At 38.2% G+C, this 23,559-nt stretch overlaps 1 protein-coding gene across 5 annotated transcripts in view; it reads left to right on the top strand.

The window, feature by feature from the left end:
• The window catches only part of LOC106088778 (dorsal-ventral patterning protein Sog), a 61,810-nt gene extending 46,155 nt beyond the window's left edge, over window positions 1-15,655 (top strand). For all 5 annotated transcript variants that reach the window (XM_059366465.1, XM_059366464.1, XM_059366463.1 and 2 more), the window contains exons 4-7: window positions 1,514-1,646; window positions 11,840-11,896; window positions 12,002-14,331; window positions 14,406-15,655. In XM_059366465.1, the coding sequence (XP_059222448.1) occupies window positions 1,514-1,646; window positions 11,840-11,896; window positions 12,002-14,331; window positions 14,406-14,630 (2,745 nt within the window). In that variant the 3' untranslated portion in view covers window positions 14,631-15,655. The remainder of the gene's footprint in view (window positions 1-1,513; window positions 1,647-11,839; window positions 11,897-12,001; window positions 14,332-14,405) is intronic.
• The last annotated feature ends 7,904 nt before the right edge of the window (window positions 15,656-23,559 follow it).

Below are 23,559 nucleotides of genomic sequence, written 5' to 3'. Positions count from 1 at the left end.
ATAAACTTGAAGAATGCGCGAGATCGGAGTTCCGCGATTATTACTTCTCCGTTACTTTACACTTTTAAGCTGACAGTTGATAGGGTTTGAATGGATTCACTTCATCCCTTTTGGTGTCGATAGTGATTTCAACACAAACGACTTGTTGTAGATGGATTTTCATCTGATGAATACAGGTTGTTCGTAGGTGTACCACAAGGTTCTGTCCCCATTTCTATCGCTCATTTATACGTTTTACTCTTTTGTTGATAAGAGCAATCTATAAAACTTCACTCTTTCTGTTCTTTTGCATAACGTTATTACCTGCAGCAGATCGGCAGGTCGATGATGAAGCGCATATCCCATAAATGGGCAAGAGCTTAGAACTTATGCTTTGAATCTTCATGACGAAGCTGGAACCGTTGTGATGCGATGAAATAAGGAAGCATTTGAAAGTTCAGCAAATGTAAAGATATCCAGACCCGGACAAGACTAGCCTAATATTGGCCGATATCATTGTGACCAAATTGCAAATTTTGCCCATGAATATTCCACTAAGGAACAGGGGCACAAACTTCTCACATATCAATGAGTGCAGTCCGATTCAAGTTTGTAAGCTCAATGATAAGGGTCCTCTTTTTTATAGCCGAATCCGAACGGCGTGCCACAGTGCGACACCTCTTTGAAGAGAAGTTTTACATGGCATAGTACCTCACAAATGTTGCCAGCATTAGGAGGGGAAAACCACCGCTGTTTTTTTTTCTGATGGTCTCGCCAGGCTTGACTTGACAAGTGCGGTCCATATCGGTCAATAACTTGAGCTCATATATATTTGAAAAAGTCATTCAAAGAACTTGACAAATGTGATCCCTGGTGGAGGGTATATAAGTTTCGGCGCAGTCGAACTTAGATCGATTTAACGTGTTTTCTTTAATATGAGTTCAAATGTACGCTCTTAGTGGAGAACAATAGGTGTTCAATATTTTAGCCGATTTTGCTCTAGCAACAACACAATTTGTTTGTCAAATCAGCAGACAGAAATGCAAGCTAAAAAACGACAACTTTGTGTTTGCTAAAACATTTTCAGCAGACAAAAACTTCTATTTCACCAAACTTTTTTGCTATTTTGAATACCACGTTGATGCAACTCAAGGGTAAAAAAAGGGATCTATAAAAAAAGATGAGGCTAGCTATGCTTTATAACGGCATTTGAGGAGCAAGTTAAGACTTTGGAGCATTTCTTATACTAATGCCCAGCAATCGCTTTCATTATTGAGTATTTAGTGCTACTGAGCTCAGTTTTGAAGTTTTAGTCAAACTGTACACCCAGAGAAATTTGTTTTTCAAAAACAGCAAAAATGTTTGCTGTAACAGCAGAAAATCCATTGAAAATGGGACAGCTGTGATTTGTATGGCTATAGATGAGTTCTAGTAATGTGGTAGAAGAACAGCTAGGAATCTTAAAATTAATTTCAAAATTTATTAAAAATTATTTATTTTTTAACAAATTTGTATATCTTCTTATACTCAACAGGTTCCCAAAAAACGCCGCATTGTGGCTCGCGTTCAATGTCGAAATATTAAAAACGAATGCCCCCCAGCCTTGTGCGATGATCCTGTCTTGTTGCCCGGTAAATGTTGCAAAACATGTCCCGGTGATAAAAATGGTAAGTCAAATGGTTTTTTGCTTTTTTGTTTGTTAAGTTTAGAAAACCCTTTGCGCTAGACTTTGCCTTTCTTGAATGAATCACTCATTCACTCACTCATCCAGACATCAATTTTCACGCTTCACCTCTCCATCGAATGGCTCTCACAACTTATATTTTGTGTGCTGGTCAAAAAGAAAAAAAAGCAGCCAAATCCTACATAAATCATAAAATATTTCAGCCATACCAAAATAAATTGTCTGTTATAGATTACCCAATAAAATACAACGAGCAAGAGAAAATATTAACCATAGAAACAAAAAAAAAAAAAAACAGAAATGAAAATGAAACATATGGGGACACATACACAAACACACAAAGATACTCGCACATGCAATGTCCACACTAAAAGTGGCTGACTAGACTAGAGTGATGATGATGAGGACGGGCCATCCTCCTCTATACAACAATATTTTGTAGATATATTTTTTAATATATTTAAGTCATTATTTTGCAAATTTTATAAAAGATTTTTGTCATTTCTGATCACAATAAACATATTTTAATACATTTTATGATATTGTACATGTCTGTATATTCGTGTAGATCCAATAAAAATTCAATTTCCATGCCATGTTCTAGGCGATGTTTGCTGATTGTTTTTCTATTTGTTTTTTGCCACAAAAAGAAAACGTGTCTGTACGCCTTTCAATGACATCCCAGACATTGGAGAGGCACAACAGCATATACATATATACATATTTATTTATATTTCTCTTGCAAAAATACATAGATAGGTACCCATACATACAAACATATGCTTGATAAAATGGCAAAAAGGAAATCTTAACAACAATTGATTTTCATGAACTAGAAAGAGTACACACTTTTAAAATCAGTTCCTCAGTTGGAGCTAATAAACGACCAAGTTTCAACTCATGCAACATTGCGATAGTCATTCCCCACTATTATTCATATACTATGCATAATTTTGTGCTTTTTTTGTTTTGGTTAGCAAAAATATTATTTATGGGCCACTAAGGCAGACACCACATAGAATAACTCTACACACATATACTTTTGCTTAAAAAGAATGGGTGTCTGTCTGTAAATCTTTGGCTTTGCCTTTGTCCAAAGACCATACCTCTGGGGAAAATTAATTTCCACAACATCTGCTCGTTCGTTTTGATATATTTTTTGTTAATTTTTATTATTAAATAATATAAAACACAAAACGGGAACATGAAAATGAAGCACCGCCACCGCCACCAACACCATCCAACCCAGCCCATAGATTGTAAGCAGCAGCGGCAAAAAAAAAAAAAAAAACGCCAATATATAAAAACGTCTATCAAAATAAAATATACACGCGTTAAAAGATAAAAAATAAACGAAAACAAAATCGACCTCGTCCAAAAATGAAAGAAGCCAGCCAGCCAGCCAGCAAGCGAAATAAAATAAAATACATTTTCGTACATTTCTTTTGGCAACTTTGGTCACACATACAACAAGTTGAGGGAAAAGGCGACGTCAATTGACGGCATCCTCATCATCATCATCAGCGTTGCCCCTCAACACTATAGTCATCAACTTCATAATGAGATTCATCGTCAGGCATCGCTATTATTACCGCAAAAATACGCTCGCTCCCTAAGTATGACTACAATGTCTGAACAGTACGGAACAGAACGCAACACTAAAAAAAAAACAGTGTCCATACACAATTTGGCATATACGCTTTAATTATATTGCTCAAAAGTAAAAACAAAAAACAACAGAAACAAATATCAAATGATCGAAACACCACACAAAATATTTGAAAAGAATGTTCAGCAAAAGCATTTGGAAGCTAAAGATGAACAAAAATTAACCTTATTTTGGTTTTAGTAATTTTCTGCATGAATAGCATACATAATAAGCAGTCTTCGTTCTGTTTTTTCTCTTCAATATATATTTTTTATATATACCTCGCGGGTGTCATCCCAACAGAAATAGTACTTTCACATTCAACCCTATGATAGGCGAGACGAAAAGTGAATTTACTCAATCAAGAGAAACATTTCAATATGCCAAAGAAGAGGAGAGTTTATATTTTTTCATTAATATCATAGAGAAGGGAATTTTTCTGCAACAAATTGTGATATTGATTGGACTACCACTTTGATATTAATATTGGTTTATTTCACTCATTAATTAATTTTTTATTAATCAAACATCGCTCTACAGGGTTTTACATTGATAGATTTAAAAATTTTCAAGTTTTCTGCAATTTTTCAAATGTCTACACTTTTGGAGACTTTGCAATGTAGTGCGTGTTTGCCCGTTATAAACTGCTTAAATGTCTATCCATTTGAATATGAGTTGCCAACCTATGAAAAGAACCATTACATTACACCCAAGTAGTCAGAAAAAGGTTTCTTTTTTATTATTGTAGAGAATTAACCAAAATCAGGTTTCTCTGTAAACAATTTCCGAACCGAAATATCCAACAATTTGAGAAAAAAGAAATTATCCTATTACCCATACGATAAGTTTATTTTTAGCAATTTTTCCCAACTCTACACTTTTGGAGACTTTGCAATAAATGACCATATATATATTAAAAGCTTCCTTCATAACAATTCAAATTATATGAACCAACTAATGTAGAGAATCATTCCAATAGATCCAAATTGTAAAAAATTTAATTTATTTCTTCTTGAGAAGAATGCTTTAAAATCTAAACTTTTTTCCAGCCATTCTGAAATTAAAAATATATGCCACTAAAGAACAAAAAAATTGTCTAAAACTGTTATTTGTAGGGTTTTTTCTAAATCTCTACACTTTTGGAGACTTTGCAAAAAAATCTAAAGCTTCATTCATAACATTTCAAATACTTTTTATGAAATAATGGAAAAAGACATTCTTATATGTCAAAGAAGTTAGTGTTGAAGAAAGAGAAGTTCAAGTTCGGGATTGCTAAGTAATCGATATGAGGAAAGGAAAACAGAAATAATAATTGCAAATAATACCACAATGAGTGTTGATGGAATTGGAAATGTTCACATGGTTTCACATGGTAGTGGGAAACTTCAGGGATAATGTTTCATTCAAAGATGTTCTTCAGGTTCCCGATTTAAGCAGTTTCAACAATTCGTTGTAAAATTCCTAACATTATATATAAACAGTTACCAATTTAACTTTCTTAAATATTGCAGAGAATACTGTAAAATTAATACTTAAATATTGCGGAGAGTTCTGTAAAATGAGACATTTTTTCCAAAACATTTCTAAATTAAAAAAATTTTACCCTTAAGGAAGAGAAAAGTTGTCCAGGAACTGATCTATGTAGGATTTTACAAATCTCTATACTTTTGGAGACTTTGGCAAGAACGAACCAAATATATATTTTAGAGCTTACATGTTTAGCGCTTAAGGCTCTATTTACATAATATTTGTCAATTAATGGAATGAAGAAGAGAATTCTATATTTCTCTAAATTATTGTGGAGAATACTCTTTATATTGCCCCTGTTCGTTAGTGGCATGTTCATGGGCAAAATTTGCAATTTTACTCTTTATATTGGGCATAAATTTTGAAATCTCAAGATCTACTTATTTGTGAAGAAACATTTTTTAAAAATACTGATATATGTATATTTAAGCAACTTTTCAAATCTCTACACTTTTGGAGACGTTTCAATCAAAAGTGCATCTTATTCACTAAGATATTCGAGAGTTAGATATGAAGCTATTTAGCTTCACCTCTAATTGAAGAGTTTGAAATGAACTCCATTTATATAATATTTGCCGAATAATGGAAAGACACATTCCAATATATTGTACTAAAGACGAAAGGAATTCCATTTTTCTTTAATATTCTGGAAAACGCTCCAAAATAACCTTTTTTCAATGTAACATATGGCTCAACCAAGAAATCTCCCCATTTCCATAGTGAATATTTGTATATTGACTGATATTTATATATATTTTTGGCGATTATTAGAATCTCTTCACTTTTGGAGACTTTGCAATAAACTACAAGTTATACTTTTGGAGACTTTGCAATTAAGTAACAAATATCCATCAAAGATATTAAGCTACACATATGCACACATTAAAACATGATTTGACAACCACTGAAAAGAAATATTTAATATGATATAAGAAAAGCCAATTTTTTTTAAATTGTAAAGAATATTCCAAAAAAGTTTTTTTTTTTTGGTAATAACTTTCGAAATCAACCAACTTGTGAAGAGATGCGTTACTGATATAAGTATATTTACGGCAATTTTTTAATCTCTACACCCTTGGAGACTTTGCAAAATTCTCCAGTTATGCATCTTAGCATCAACCTAAAGTTACATATATGTGTTTATACACTTTTAAATATTATTTTCCCCAATACTTTCAACTCTCCACTTTTGGAGACATTTTTTAAATTTAAAATTCTCCACAAAATTCCAGTGGCTTAGTCAATGCAACTCCACAACATGCCGTTTCAATGCAACTCCACTCATGGCATGTTGACAATAAGCCCTTTTTCACACCATCCCAGCAAGACATAGCCCCTTGAAAAAAGCCAATACAATTTATCTTGAAATTTAAGAGCCAAAAAAAAACAACTTCCATTGTAAATTTACCTTCTTCGGAATAAATGCTATGCTGCTCACTATGCAATCACACCAGCCTGGCCAGCTTTTTATGCTATGCCCCAGCGTCGACAGCCTTGCTGTGTAGTTTTCTTTTGATCTTATCTTCAAATCTTTGGCATGTAAAGAGTTGAATGCGCACACCATCAAACACCAGGCAGAGTGGTGCAAACATTGAACTGCATGGTTTTCTTCTTTAATTTCTCCGATTTTTTTTTTTGGTGGGTCATTTTTCTTAAAGAATTCAATTCAAATTGCCGGCTTTGTAGGTTTTGAAAAATGAATGAATTTTCAAAAAAAAAAAACGAAATAAATGAGTTTTCTGGGAAACTCATAGTAGTGGTGTAATAAATGAACTAACAATGAATTCGTAGCATTGAATAGAGCAGGGTGTGAAAATGAAAGCCTCTTTCTTGGCTTATTGCATGGCCTAGGTATATTCACTTTCGATTTTTTTCTTCATATCTATCTACTGATCTCTCATATTGTCGCTCTTGTTGATTTTATTATGTGGCCCGGTTTTAATCTTCATGGCCATTAATCGTTAAGATTAAGATCTTGATTTCAAAACCATGTTCTAGTTCTCATTTAATGTCTCATCCTGGCGTCTTATCAGCCAAGGAAATCCTAAAAATTATTGTCACCATTTTGGTGTCCGTACACAGAGAGGACTGCCGCCACTGCTGTTGGTGTCATTAAATTCGAAATTCCTTTAAAACAGAAGAATGCAGAGTTCATACACGAGTCCACTCATTTCTTGTGTTGGCTTTTCGCTTAGGGGCAGAGCAAATAGCTTGAAAAAATGCCAAATAAACATTGACGCCCATATTATCAGCCATAGCTCGGCATTGAGGTTATAAATTTTGTCTTCTCTACACATTTTAGGCCAATAAAATACAGATATTTTTTGAGATAATTTTGTTGGGTTTTTTGTTTTTGGTGTTCTGGCTCTGGCTTTGCATGCTATCGTCTTGCCATCTTCTTATTTAACTGCCTTGCTTTGCTGGTGCACAAACACACTGAGAAGAATCCCGCCTGGTGAAGCCTCCCGCTGTTCCATCATCATATTATCAAACATCAACCCATGAACATCATCTTCTTCAGCAAGTTTTGTCATCAGCGATCGACGTTGTTTGGTTGGGTTGGTTGTATGAGTGCAGCAGAGGGAGCGTTTCCCTGCCTTTCTGGTGAGAATGAAAATGTAGCAAGGTACAAACGTCATGAAATTCCTTTAAATGAGATAATTTAATAAGCGTTAAAATGCCCGAGTTATGTCATTATAAAACCTTGCCAACAGCAGACAAGCTATCTGGAGAGTAAAATGCCTCACACAAAAGAGGTTGGCCAAAGAATTTCTACACAAACACCTAAAGGGTGGCAGAGGCTACTTGATGATGAATTTGGTAGTAAAGAGGTTGTTGGGCTATGCAGCGATTCCAAAGCCTAATAATACAAAATTAAGTGGAAGTGAAAAAAAACTGTTCCCATTATGGTAGGCTGGTTGCTGCCTACATTTTGAATAAAGCAGTTAGCAACAAGAGCCTTAAATCAAAACGAAGCGCAGAAACATTCGAACGACAAACAGACAGACAGACAGACAGAGCAATAATTCTGGCCTCCTGCTGTAAATTTTAATGATAATGATGACAATGATGAACCATGAAGCTTATGGACCTGATTTCCCAAACCCAGCAGCAATGCTGATCTTTTGCCTAGATCATCTTTGCGCGATTGTTGCGGCAACGTTGGCCAGGACATTTCCTACACATGGTAGGCTAGTGGAAATGATTTGTTAAGGTCTAAGTATGTTGTTGACAACAATTTTAAGAATTCTGTAGTCCGGCTACTTTTTGCGCCAACTCCCAGGTTTTGTGTTTGGCAATTTCATTGTAGGCTCCAATAATGCCTGCGGCTCTATGCAATTATTCGTAAAGAAGTAATGACTTTTTTTGGCTGAAAATGGCATATTTTTCTAAACCAAATTTGGTTTGGCCCAAACACACACAAAAAACAAAACGACAACAACACAAAAGTAACTGAGGAAAAACGCCAATACCCATTAAGTCTTTGATGTTTTCAAATCGTTTATAGAGGAGCCATGGATATTGCGAAAGCTTTGGCATGTGTCTGTCTGTCGCTGATGGTGGTGTTGAGCAGAGTTGAATACTCAACTCGGCAGCTCAAGAGTCATATTTAGTAGTAATTGTTTGCTTGCAACTACCACCACCGCCTCAGCACCATACCACTGCTGGTCCATTTTGGGCCATACAATGCAATGGCCAGAGTATTGCGTTGCCACTGCTGCTGCTAGTGATAGAGCCAGAGCTAGAGCTATGGCTGTAGCTGTAGCCAGGCTACTAGGCGCTGGTGGAGCCTGAATTGGTCATAGTGACTGTGTGTTATACTTTGGTGCATGTTTGGTTTGGTTTTATTTTCCGCCGTTTTTGAGGTAGTTTGGTTATGATTTAACTTGTTTTTATTATAGTGACTTTATGTGTACAACATGAACTATTATGGAAACAAGTTCATGTTGATAAATGCCTAAGCTCCACCGCCATCCTCATCATCATCGTCATCGTCATTATTGGCATGGCCATAAGTCTATAAATGAGCATTATGATGATCATCGACCACAGCCTCAGCACTCAGAGTTCCACACTGTTCCACATGGACGGCCTGGCAACATTACATTTCATTGTCTTTCATGGTTTTTGTTTTTCTTCGTTTGTTTCTCATTGCTGAGCCAAACTCCTGCTGATGAACAACGACAAGCTTAATTTTTCCATACACACAGAGAAACTGCATGCCAACTCCATGGCTCATATTATACTCGAAATTCAAATGTGTCAGGCAATCAAATAAAATCATCACTGGTTTGATATGATTTCAAAGCTCAAATCCAAGCTGATATGGAATCATGTAAAAGCGAGGAAATGTCCAGGGCCAAAACCACTAACATTTCGTTTCGTTTGCCAACTAGAGGAAAATCAGTGGCCCAGGCCCTCTGGCTTTTATTATACCCTACACCACTACTTTGGTACAGGGTATTGTTGTTTGTATCACCCAAAAGGAAGAGAGATTGACCCATTGATGAGTACACCGATCGACTCAGAATCACATTCTGATTCGATTAAGCTATGTCCGACTGTCTGTCTGTCCATCTTAATTTGTGTACAAACTACAGGTCGCAGTTTTCATCCGATCGTCCTCAAATTTGGTATGGGAATGTGTTTCGGCCTAGAGACAAAGCCTATTGAAATTGGGAAAAATCGGTTCAGATTTCGATATAGCTCCCATATATATGTTCGTCTGATTTGCAGAAATAAAGCAATAAAATGGTCATTTCTAAACCGATTCTCTCGAAATTTGTCAAAAAGGATTTCTCTCGAGGACTATCGATAATACTGTTAAATTTTATAGAAATCGGTTCAGATTTGGATATAGCTGCCATATATATGTTCGTCCGATTTGTAGTAATACAGCAATAAAATGGTCATTTGTTAGCCGATTCTCTCGTTTTTCCTCTGTGTTCTCCCATAAACTCTTCTTTTAGAGTAAAAGTGAAAATTTGTTTTGCTCAACACACAGAGCAGGCAAGCCCCAATAGTTTTTCTCTAAACTTGCCACGACTCAGGAATTTTTGTGCGCGGAGTTTTTTTTCTTTTGTTTTTGTCTTAGAATTATAGGTTTTTCCGTAATAATAGGTGAATGCCAAGCAACAAGGAGCCAAGAAAGCCAATAACCTACTCCTTAGAGTTTTGAGAGAGAAAAAAAAAATGAAAATTCATTGGAATTACCTTAAACGCTGACCATATTGATTGGTTGACGTTACAACAGGAATGTAACAAAGAAATTAAAATAATTGAAATATTTTTTTTTTTTAATTTTTTTAAGCCTATGTGGTGGCTTTGATATATGCCAGCCAGAGCATACATGGATGTTTTATCGAAAACACACAAAAAACTCAAAGTGCCACACAAGTGCTTGGTTGGCTGGTTGGTTGGTTGGTTGTAGCATTTTAACGCTTTTTTAATCTATTTAGGCGTTGCAAAAACCGCCGGCGTAAAAAAGCACCAAACAACCACGATTAGCTAAGGAATTTAGCAGTTCATTTCAGTGAGCATGGTGGCCAGCATAGTTGTCGTCATCGTCATCGCCATCGCCTTCATCACATCACGCCTTAGTAACCAATGCCAGCAGCAGCCCGCTGTTGCTGATGATGACGGTGATGGCAATGGTCAGCTTTTTAGACTCATCATCATAATCGCCAGCAGCGGCAGTCATAGTGACACATAACAAATGATTGAATATTAGCAAATGTTTACAGCATGAAAGCGATAAGCAACAGTATAAAAATATTTTTCCCGAGTTTTAAGGCAAAAAAAGAAGCAACAAGAAAAACTGTGAATTATTGGGAAAATGTTAAAGATATCACAAAACAGCTCATAACAGGCCAAAAACATTGGCAAAGAGTTAAACATTGGCAAACGAGAGTAGTAAAAGGTAACCCAATCTATGACAAGATTAGCGCAATGACAAAGTAGTCAATTGTCCTGGAAAAGGAAATCTTTAAAACATTATAGAATGGAACAAAAGAAAGCTCTGAGTCTCATTTACAGAGAAATTCTATTGTATTTGGGTCTTATAAGGTTTGCCTATCTGTATGCTGTACGCTTATCTTAAAAATGTGTTCCCACTGTTCTATTCAGTTTCTAGGAATCAACATTCCTTCGCTTTGTTGCTTTGACAACGGATATCCGGCTTATAGCAGATCAGCTTTATCATCCCATTCATGGCTATGAAAGACACTCTCTGGCCAATCACCTTCTGCATTCCATCCCAAAAGGCCACATTCTTAGCCAGCCATCTTTGTTTCAAGTTCTACAGCTGATTTTCCATAAAAATTTCAATTTTATTGTCCAGCCATCAAACCATTGTTCTGGGATTTGGTAAGGCAACGGCAAATACCTACCCAACGCATACCAAAATGCATGTTCTAATCATCAGCGACAACCATTTTTCAATGTTTAAAGACACAAAACATCCATGAACAGCAACTATGAATTAAAACGGGAATGGTTTCCCAGAAATCGATCGATACAACAACCTTAAAGGTAGTCACTGCTCACCTTTGGGCCGCATTGGTCTATGGGAAATCACGTGTGCCCTAACTGCCACAGCGTGTGAGAAGAGGCGGTTACTTGTTAGGGGTATTATGTCAAATTGAAAAAAAAAAACGTATAAAACTATGTGCCTGTATGTGAGCAGGGGACGTCTGTCCGTCTGTCTGTGTGTCTGTCCCTCTACTATTCACACATTCGAAAAGAGTTTTTTGTTGCACTGTTGCTCAAATGGAATATGGGTTTAGACTACAATAACTCCATAGGTGGCTGGCTAGCTGATCAACCCAGAAAGCAGTTTCCTGTTAATTGTCCCAAACCAATCGTAGATTCATTCATTCATTCAAGAAAGCGCTGCTAGTGTTTCCATCCCTCTCTTTAGGTAGTTGTTGACATTTTTATGGTTTTGTAATATTTTCCAAAAAAAAAAACTCAAACTTTGTTATTTTCTTCTTTTGTTGCAGACACTATGGCCTTAGATGTACCGGCACATGTCGAAGAAGAGGAGCGCAATATGAAACGTAAGTATCTGCCAGACCCCCTCCCCTCCCCCCCAATGTATGCTCTTTGCCTTGACAAATTTACTTATAATTTCTTTATCTGTTTGTCTCTTTCTTCTTGTTTAGATTTCGCTGCTCTCCTCACAGGTCGCACTTCGCATTTTCTGAAAGGTGAAGAAATGAAATCCATGTACACCACTCACAATCCCCACAACATTGTGGCCACTGGCCGCTTCATGTTCCACAAAAAGAATCTTTACTATTCCTTCTATACCTCGTCCAAGGTCAATCGTCCACGTGCCATACAATTTGTCGATGACTCGGGCACTATTTTGGAAGAACATCAATTGCAATTGCCCGCCGGTCCCCAATCGATCTATCAAAATGTCACTGGCAAAATCTGTGGTGTATGGCGTCGTGTACCGCGTGATTATAAGCGTCTATTGCGTGATGAGCGCCTGCATGTGGTGCTGCTCTGGGGTGGCAACAAATTCCAAACCGAATTGGCTTTGGCCGGCAGAATTGGCAAATACACCGCCTTGCAATCGGAATTGTTTAGTGCCCTAATGGAGCCTGCTCCTGGTTCGAAATCGGATATAATGTCTGGTTCCGGTGGCACCGCCATTGTCTCCACCAGCAGTGGTGCTGCTTCCTCCATGCATTTGACTTTGGTCTTCAATGGAGTCTTCTCGCCCGATGATTATGTTGACTCTCCCGTCAGCATTCGCATTGAATCACCTGATCGCCGCGAAGTGGTTCTAGATGAGGTGCAGAAGGTGCGCAAACCCTCTTCGGAGGTAAATGTCCTGGAAATATCTTCTCCCATTTCCATACAGAACTTGCGTTTGATGTCGCGTGGCAAATTGCTTTTAAGCGTCGAATCGAAGAAGAACCCCAATTTACGCATACAAGGACACATTGTTACCCGTACCACCTGCGAGATTTTCCAAACCCTTTTGGCCCCCCACAATGTGGAGGCCAAAACCCGGAGCAGTGGTTTAGCCTGGGTATTTTTGAACACAGATGGCTCCTTGTCCTACAACATTGAGACTGACCAGGTAAATGCCAGAGATCATCCTGAGATCAGTTTGATAGAGGATATGGGCAAGCGCAAAGCCGTCTTGGAGGACTTGACACCCAGCTTCAACTTCAATCAAGCCATTGGCTCTGTGGACAAACTGGGCCCCAAGGTGGTCGAGTCTTTGTATGCGGGCGATTTGGGTATCAACATTGCGGTGGAACATGAAACCAGCCTGATAAGAGGCCGTTTGGTGCCCCGACCTGTGGCAGATGCCCGCGATTCAGCCGAACCCATACTGTTGAAACGTTCTGAGATGTCTACCATTGCCCCCCATCACGCCATGGGCATGGCTTGGCTATCCATAGACAATGAATGCAATCTGCACTATGAACTAACCCTGAGTGGCTTCCAGCCCCATGTGCAGGATTTGCAAATCTTTTTGGAAGAGAAACCCATTGAGGCCATAGGTGCTCCAGTCACTCGCAAACTTTTGGAAGAATTTTCCGGCTCCTACATGGAGGGCTTTGTTTTGGGCATGCCCTCCAATGAACTGGTAAAGCTGGAATCAAGTGTCTGCTACTTGGAAGTGCATTCCAAGGAGAAGAATGAATTGCTGCTGCGCGGCAAGTTGAAGTCGACAAAAGTCCCAGCCCATTGCTTCCCCATATACACGGACAACAATGTGCCCAATGTTTACCTGCCCGGCGATCGTAATGATGACCTTTTAATAACGGCCGACACCAAATGTTATCACTCGGGGCGTTTTTACGATGAAACCGAACAATGGCGCAGCACGGAAGATACCTGCCAGATGTGTGCCTGCCAGCGGGGTCATGCTACTTGCGAGCCCATCAAATGTCCTGTGGTGCACTGCAAACTGAATGAAGAGCTGATCCAGGAAGAAGGTGAATGCTGTGCAATGTGTGTGCCACAAAGTCTCAATGGCAAGGAGGTGGCAGTAGCCGCAGGCCTTAGCGAAGCGGCAGGCGGAGCAGAGCATAATAAACGTGGTTGTCGCCTAGGCGATCAATTCCATGTGGCTGGGGCCACCTGGCATCCCTTCCTGCCGCCCAATGGCTTCGATACCTGCACCACCTGTACTTGTGATGCCTTGACTTTGGAAATCAGATGTCCCCGCATGGTTTGCCCCCCCTTGCAGTGCAAGGAAAAGGAAGCCTATCGTCCAGACAAGAAGGCGTGTTGCAAAGTTTGCCCCGAAGGCAAAATGTCCAGCAGCAGAGTAGACAAAATGGGTCCCTCCAATCCCAATGTTTTGCAAGATCAGGCCTCGCTCAAACCCAATGTGAGAACCAGTGAAGAGATCCTATCACAAGGAGGCTGCAAGGTGGTCAACAAGCTCTATGAAAATGGCCAAGAATGGCATCCTGTTTTGGCCTCGCATGGGGAGCAAAAATGCATCAAATGCAGGTGCAAGGTAAGTAAAGCTAAGAGCATAATGCGAAAATGCCAGTCTCATTAATGAATTTTCTTTTTTTTTTCTATTCCTAGGACTCCAAGGTCAATTGTGATCGCAAACGTTGCTCACGATCCACCTGCCAGCAGGCCAGAGTCTCATCGAAACGCAAAATCTATGAGAAACCAGGCTCCGAGCCTGCAGTGGACGAGTGTTGCTCCACCCAATGCAAAAGGCCAAGGAGACATCACCGAAGAACCCAGCAGCAGCAGCAACAGGGCGAACAACAACAGACAAACAAACGCGGTGTCAGCAGCTGAATCCTTTTCTACTCTCAGGCAAAATAAAAAAGCTCTAATATAATTTGTAGAGAGGCTGAGTATGAGAGTACCTATGCTAGCAATAGAGAAAACAATCACATCAACAAACCAAGCAACCAATACACCGAGAGAAGACACACCAACAGTTCTTACTTAGCAGAGAGAAGGAAGGAAAAGCTCGAATGCCGAAGAAAATTCGAATGAAACTTGATCTTCGATTTTCTTTGCCATCAAAACAAAAAAGAAGAAAGCCCAGCAAACAATTTTCTAAACCAACCACCAACCAAACAACCCAGCACCAACACTGAGAGAAATCCTAATTGCAGAACAGCTTATTTGCAAGCAACAACTGAAACCCCGAGAAAAGCTTTAGTTTTACAGAGAGAGAGAGAGAGAAAAAGCTTAAATGTATTACAAAGAAAACAAAACAAAAAAAAACCAACACTACTATAAAATGCAAAAAAACGAGAGTACACTTACAAAAAATACCAGTGCAGTAGACGATAAACTATACAAAAAAAAATATTATTTATTTCTTCTTGTTTTTGTTTTACAAAAGAAAAAAAAATTCAAAATCCTTCTCTCACTTTATCTCACTCTCTCTCTCTCTCGCTCTGCCTCCTTCATGCTTTACATGTCATAGAAAAGTTTCAATGTCTTTGTGAGTACGGCTATTGCAGTTGTTTAGTCACCGAGAAAGTGTTGCGAGAGAGAGAGAGGGAGAGCGCGCGATGCAGAGAATGATAAAATGAGAGATGATGGTGTAGACGAGTAACGCAAGAGAATGGTAGATAAGGCGAAGAAAAATAATATTTTTGCAAATATTTATAGAAACACATCCCAAAAGTTTCGACTGATTGACTGAATGGCAACTTTAGTTTTAAGGCTTAAGAAATATACATACATACATGCATACATACATACATACATTGATGAATAATACATGCATACATGCTATATGCATACATACATACATACTTTATTATTATGAAATGAAGAAAAGAAAAATATTTTACTTAAATACAGTAAAACACTTATTTTTTAACAAAGGCAAGGCAGGACAAGACATCCACAAAACGCTTGCTGTCCTTATTTTTTTACTAATCCATCACCACCAACTCAAGAACAACTCAATGTTATTCATTACCACCACCACCACCTCACCTCCACCACCACAACATGCAAAACATAATCCATACATTATTCCTTTTTGAAAAGAAAAAAACAAAACACAAAAACAAAAACCACTCATACATACTATCATGCCAACATATCTTTATACATACATACAAAAACAAAAAATATTTCGTGTAGGAAGATACATAAAAAACCATACATATTTATATATACATATATATATTTGTTGTTAAATTTTTCCAAAAAAAAAAAAAAAAAAAATGAAAAAAACTAAAAATAATCATACAATCCAAAAGAAAATAATATTAAAAAAAAATTATTTCATAATTATATTTTAAAAATATAATGTAATGAAATAATTCTAATTTTTTCTAAAAAAAAACAAAAACAAAAATAACATTTCTTTTCTTTACAAAACAAATGTGTTTTTTTTGAAATCTGTATATTTTTATTTATACACAAATACAAAGAAATTCAAACATTTACACAACTGCAATCCCCGCTTTCCTTCAACACACACGCACACCCATGTGTCCCACCCATTTTACAGAGAGAGAGTGACAAAAGAAGCAAAGAGCAGAAATATAGAAGCTAATTAATACCCACCCACACACTCTACCAAAACAACCCCCCCCCCCTTGATTTTGAATGCAAATCGTTTCTTGCATTTTCTTATATTCCCATTTACCATATCATCAAGTCCCTGCCCTTTATCTACTTCTATTGCCATTTTTTTATAGTGTTAATATTTCATCATTTTCTGCTCTTTTCATTATATTTTTTTTATTATTATAATAAATTTTAATTGTAATATAATACTATTTTTAGTTACTACTTCTTGCTCTACAAGAACCACCAAAACCCCTCCCCAAAAATACACCCCCCCCCCCCCCCAAAACCAACACACAAACAAAAAATACCCACATTTGTACAATTTGATTAGTTCGTTTAGTTTTATTTTTTTATTATTATTATTATTTTATACACATTATGAGTTTTGTATTATTTTTTATTTTATTATTTTTAATTATGTTTTAATATTTAAATAAAAAACAACAAAACAAAACATATTTCTTAAAAAAATTTTAAAAATTAAATCTTTGTGTTTTCTTTTCAACCAAATCAGGTTTTCGGCTTCAAATTAGGCTAAAACGTGTAAAAGGGCGTTAAGTTCGGCCGGGCCGAACTTTAGATATCCAACACCACAGGTATATATGTAAACCCCTTTTCGACACAATCCAATGAGAATTGGATAACTTATGCAGTGGTCTTATATAAGTCACTGCTGAATTTTGTATTTGAAATTTCATCATAATCGGGTAATAAATAAAGCTTTTATGAGCTTCAGACCCTTAACCGGCATATCGGTCTATATGACTGCTATATCTAAATACAGTCCTATTTTTACCATTTTTATTTTATTTTATTTTATTTTTGGGTCGGATGGCGGGTGCCCTAAAACTGCTCACTGTTTCAAATTGCAATGAAATTGGATAAAAACTAATGCTTTTATGGGCTTCAGACCCTTTATCGGCAGATCGGTCTATATGGCAGCTATATCAAAATATAGTCTGATCTGAACTATATTTAGGTTCGAAGTTTAGAGGCCTGAAAATACCCAATGTTTCAAATTTCAGAGAAATCGGTTTCAAAATAAAGCTTTTATGGGCTTTAGACACTTTATCTGGGGATCAGTCTATATGGCAGCTATATTTAAATATAGTCCGATCTGAACCCTAATAAGGTCAGATGTCGGCTGGCTTAAAATAACCCACTGTTTCAAATTTCAGCGAAATCGGATAAAAAATAAAGTTTTTATGGTCTTCAGACCCTTTATCGGCAGATCGGTCTATATGGCAGCTATATCTAAATATAGTCCGATCAGAATCATATTTAGGTCGGATGTTGGGGGGTCTTCACCTACTCCCTGTTTTAAATTTCAGCGAAATCGGATAAAAAGTAAAGCTTTTAGGGGCTTTAGACACATTATCGGCAGATCGGTCTATATGGCAGCTATATCTAAAAATAGTCCGATCGGAACTATATTTAGGTTCGAACTTTAGAGGCCTGAAAATACCCAATGTTTCAAATTTCGGAGAAATCGGTTCCAAAATAAAGCTTTTATGGGCTTTAGACCCTTTATCTGGGGATCAGTCTATATGGCAGCTATACCTAACTATATTCCAATTTGATCCATATTTAGGTCAAATGTCGGGAGGCTTAAAATAACCATCTGTTTCAAATTTCAGCAAAATCGGGTAATAAATAAAGGTTTTATGGCCTTCAGGCCCTTTATCGGCGGATTGGTCTATATGGCAGCTTTATCTAAATATTGTACAATCTGAACCATACTTAGGTCGGATGTTGGGAGGTCTTAACTAACTCACCGTTTCAAATTTCAGGGAAATCGCGTAATAAACAAAGCTTTTATTGGTTTCAGACCCAGATCGGTCCTTATGGCAGCTATATCTAAATATAGTCCGATCTGAACCATATTTAAGTCGGGTATCAGCAGGCTAAAAATAACTCACTGTTTCAAATTTTAGTGAAATCTGTTAAAAACTAAAGCTTATATGGGCTTTAGACCCTTTATCGGCAGATCGGTCTTTATGACAGCTGTGTCTAAATATAGCCCGATCTGTGCCATATTTGGGTCGGATGTTAGAAGGCTTAAAATTGCGCACTTTCCAAAATTCAGCGAATCGGACAAAAAATAAAGCTTTTATGGCCTTCAGACCCTCTACAGGGAGATCGGTCTATATGGCAACTATATTTAAATATAGTCCGATCTGAACCATATTCACATCAGATGTGAACATCTGTTTCAAATTTCAGCGAAGTCGGGTAAAAATAAAGCTTATATAGTCTTCAGACCCTTATCGGCAGATCGGTTTATATGGCAGCTATATCTAACCATAGTCCAATCTGAACCATACTTAGGTCAGATGTTGGGTCTTAACCTACTCACTGTCTTAAATTTCAGCGAAATCGGGTAATAAATAAAGGTTTTATGGGCTTCAGACCCTTTATCGTTAGATCGGTCTATATGGTAGCTATATCCAAATATGGACCGATCTAATCCATGTTAGGTCAGATGTCGGGAAGTTTAAAATAACCCACTGTTGCAAATTTCAGCGAAGTCGGGTAATAAATAAAATTTTTATGGTCGTCAGACCCATTATCGGGAGATCTGAACCATATTTGGGTCAAATGTCGGGAGGCCTAAAACTACTCACTGTTGCAAACTTCAGCGAAATCGGATGAGAAATAGAGCATTTATGGGCATAAGACCCTTTATCGGAAAGTCGGTCTATATAGCAGCTATAACCAAATATGGTCCGATTTGGCCCGTTCAAGAACTTAACCAGCGTGCATCAAAAAGACGCATCTTTGCCAAATTTCAGCTCAATATTTCAATTTTTGAAGGCTCTAATGATTACAACAGACGGACAGACACACGTACATCGTTAAATAGTTTTAGAATTTTACGACAATCCGAAATATATAAACATTTCGATATGTCGCAAACGGAATGACTAAATTAATATTCCCCCTATCCTACGGTTGTGGGTATAAAAAGAAGAAGAAAAACAAGTAAAAGTGTGCTAAGTTCGGCCGGGCTGAATCTTATATACCCTCCTCCATGGATCGCATTTGTCGGGTTCTTTTCCCGGCATCTCTTCTTAAGCAAAACAGGATATAAAAAAAGATTTGCTCTGCTATTAGAGCGATATCAAGATATGGTCCGGTTTGGACCACAATTAAATTATATGTTGGAGACCTATGTAAAATGTCAGCCTATTCGAATAAGAATTGCGCCCTTTGGGGGCTCAAAAAAAAAATAGAGAGATCGATTTATATGGGAGCTGTATCGGGTTATAGACCGATTAGACCATAATAAACACGTATGTTGATGGTCATGAGAGGATCCGTCGTACAAAATTTCAGACAAATCGGATAATAATTGCGACCTCTAGAGGCTCAAGAAGTCAAGATACCAGATCGGTTTATAAGGCAGCTATATCGGGTTATGAACCGATTTGATCCTTATTTGACACATTTGTTGGATATCATAACAAAATACTTCGTGCAAAAATTCATCCAAATCGGATAGGAATTGCGCCCTCTAGAGTCTCAAGAAGTCAAGATCCAAGATGGGTTTATATGACAACTATATCAGGTTATAGACCGATTTGAACCATACCTGGTACAATTTTTGGATATCATAACAAAATACTTCGTGCAAAAATTCATTCAAATCGGATAAGAATTGCGCACTCTAGAGGCTCAAGAAGTCAAGACCCAAGATCGGTTTATATCGCAGCTATATCAAAACATGGACCGATATGGCCCATTTACAATACCAACCGACCTACACTAATAAGAAGTATTTGTGCAAAATTTCAAGCGGATAGCTTTACTCCTTCGGAAGTTAGCGTGCTTTCGACAGACAGACGGGCGGACGGACGGACGGACATGGCTAGATCGACATAAAATGTCGCGAGGATCAAGAATGTATATACTTTATGAAGTCTCAGGCGAATATTTCGAGTAATTACAAACAGAATGACGAAATTAGTATACCCCCCATCCTATGGTGGAGGGTATAACAAGTTGTTGTTGTTTCTTCTTACTTAAACATCCGTTATTTGGTTGAATGCAATGTCATGGTACTCTATTCGACTAATCGCATGGCAGCCGGTTGTACGTACCGAATTGACCCCATGGATTCCTTCATCGGCAAGGGTTGCCGCCTCAGTGTATAACACACTGCTACAACAACAACAACACTATTCAGCTTTTCAGGTAAACAACTGTGATGCTCATTATTAAAAAAAAAAACAAGTAAAAAGGCACTAAGTTCGGCCGGGCCACCACAGATATATATACTAACCACCTTTCATCAGAGGGTGGCATGTCCGCCTATGACGCTCAACGGATCTGGGTTCGAATCCCGGCGAAAACATCATAAACAAGTAAAAGCGTGCTAAGTTAGGCCAGGCCGAATCTTATATACCTCCACCATGGATCGCATTTGTCGAGTTCTTTTCCCGGCATCTCTTTTTAGGCAAACTTATGATAAAAGCAAAAAATTACGCTGATATTGGAGCTATAATATCAAGTTATGGTCCGATTCGGACCATAATTGAACTGAATGTTGGAGACCATAGTAGAAGTCGTTGTGTAAAATTTCAGCCAATTCGAATTGCGCCTTTAAGAGGCTCAAAAAGTAAAATATCAAAGATCATGATAGAAGTCGTTGTACAAAATTTCAGCCAAATCGGATAATTATTGCGACCTCTAGATGCTCAAAAAGTCAAGATCCCAGATCGGTTTATATGGCGGCTATATCAGGTTATGGAGCAATTAAAACCGTGGATGTAACAAAACACTTCTTGCAAAATTCCGGGCAAATCGGATAAGAATTGCGCTCTCTAGTGGCTCAAGATTCAAGATCGGTTGATTTATGACAGCTGTATCAGGTTATGAATCGATTTGAACCACACTTAACACAGTTGTGGGAAATCACAACAAAGCACCTCATGCAAAATTTCAGCCAAATCGGATAAGAATTGCGCCCTCTGGTGACTCAACAAGTCAAGATCCAAGATAGGTTTATAGGGCACCTATATCAAAACATGGAGCGATATGACCCATTAACAATCCCAACCGACCTCTACTAATAAGAAATATTCGCGCAAAATTTCAAGCGACTAGTTTTACTCCTTCGAACGTTAGCGTGCTTCCGACAGACGGACGGACATTACTAGATCGACTTAAAATGACACGACGATCAAGAATATATATACTTTATGGGGTCTCAGAGGAATATTTCAAGGAGTTACCAACAGAATGACGAAATTAGTAAACCCTCATCCTATTGTGGAGGGTATAAAAATTTTCAGCTTTGGTTATCCCCATCTGGTATCCAAAAGAGGTGTCGCACAGCGGCATGCCATTCGGACTCGGCAAAAACAAGGGGGCCCCTTATCATTGGGTTTAAACTGGAATCGGACAGTACTAAGTGATAGGTGAGAAGTTTGCCCCTGGCTAAGGAAGATTCTGGCCTCGAGACCTATTACGGTATGGTACATTCAGAAGCCAGGGAATGTATGGACAATGTCTAGTGAGGAAACACTAGGACTACTCGTTGATACACATTTCCCAGGAAATTCTCCAACGGACAACGTGGCGCCAGAAGAGGTTGTCACTGATATGCATTCGTCGGAGGCCATTAGGCAAATTGTGTCTGGGCCGAAAATCCTTTGGGCGATAAGAAGTTTCGACTCTTTTAAGTCGCCTGGCCCTGATGATGTATCACCGTTTGAATTACAAGCTATGTCTGATAGACTGGTTCCCTGACTTAGGGAGATATACTCTGCTTGTATCAGAATGTCATGGGATGGAGGGACACGAAGGTCATTTTCATTTCGAAAGCAGAAAAACCCTACCACACAAAGGCAAAAGATTTTCGTCCTATTAGTCTGTCATCTTTTATGCTGAAGACTCTTGAAAGGTTGATAGAGACATATCTAGAGCAATGATCCCTGGAGATCGCCTGTCGCGGCACCAGCATGCATATAGTAAAGGCAAATCCCTTGAAACAGTCCTTCACAACCTAGTCGGCTACATAGAGGGTTCTATCGTTGTCAAGGAATATACAATCGTAGCATTTCTTGACATTTAGGATGCTTTCAAATATGTAAAACCGACGTCAATCATGAAGGAGTTGGAGTATCTAGGCATCAACTCTACCGTAAGAAAGTTTATTAATAATTTACTTACTAAAAGATGCATTACGGCAGGCTTGGGATCTAAAAAGATGGGTCATCAGAGCAACACCTCAAGGAGGTGTAGTGTCTCCTCTACTGTCTCCTCTACTTTTTTTCTCTGGAAGAAAAAGGGGTAAAAGTGGTCGCATATATCTATGACGTGGCAATTGCGGTAAGGGGAGAGTTTCCCAGCACTCTAAGAGATATACTTCAGGAAGCTCTACGTGCAACAGGAAAGTGGGCTACCGAAAGTGGTCTAGGTATAAAGCCGTGCAAGAGTTCTTTTCAGCAGAAGATACAAATTGCCTACAGTCCTTGGGTGGAGAGAATGTACCATTTACAGAAAGCGCAAAATACCTGGGTGTTTTGCTGGACAGGAAATTTAACTTCAAGTCCAACATTTTGGAAAGGGCAAGAAAGGTCACTCTTGCCTTATACACCTGCAAGAGAGCCATTGGCAAAAGTTGGGGACTTAAACCGCATGTCATGCATTGGGTAGGTACTGCAGCTGACAGATCTATAATGCTATATGATGTTGTGGTCTGGTAGACCGCGCTTCAAAAGTCCACCTACTGCTCAATATTTAACCGGATCCAATGGATGGCATGTTTGTGCATCACAGGCGCACTGAGGACGACACCATCTGATGCACTGAATTTAATGCTGCGTCTTATGCCTCTGGACATTGTGACTACCCAAATTGCAGCGACCACTGTCATGAGGTTAAGGGCTCTTTATCATTGGTCATGTGGCGACACTGTGTTATGCTTGATACAATATCCGAAGTTCCGGGCAGTGTGGATTACACCCTACCTGAGCCGCTTTTTGATAAAATTTACTGTACCACAGTTCCTGATAAAAACGATTGGAACTACGATATCCCTGGTAACAGAAGTTACACAGACTTCTATACAGATGGATCCAAACTAAAAGTCCAGGTGGGCTTTGGGATGTACTCTAAAGATCTAGAACTGGTCATATCGAAGAGGTTACCCGACCACTGCAGTGTGTATCAAGCA

Source organism: Stomoxys calcitrans, chromosome 4 (assembly GCF_963082655.1).
Source record: "Stomoxys calcitrans chromosome 4, idStoCalc2.1, whole genome shotgun sequence".
Taxonomy (NCBI): Eukaryota; Metazoa; Arthropoda; class Insecta; order Diptera; family Muscidae; genus Stomoxys; species Stomoxys calcitrans.
This window is presented reverse-complemented; position numbering and strand designations above follow the sequence as displayed.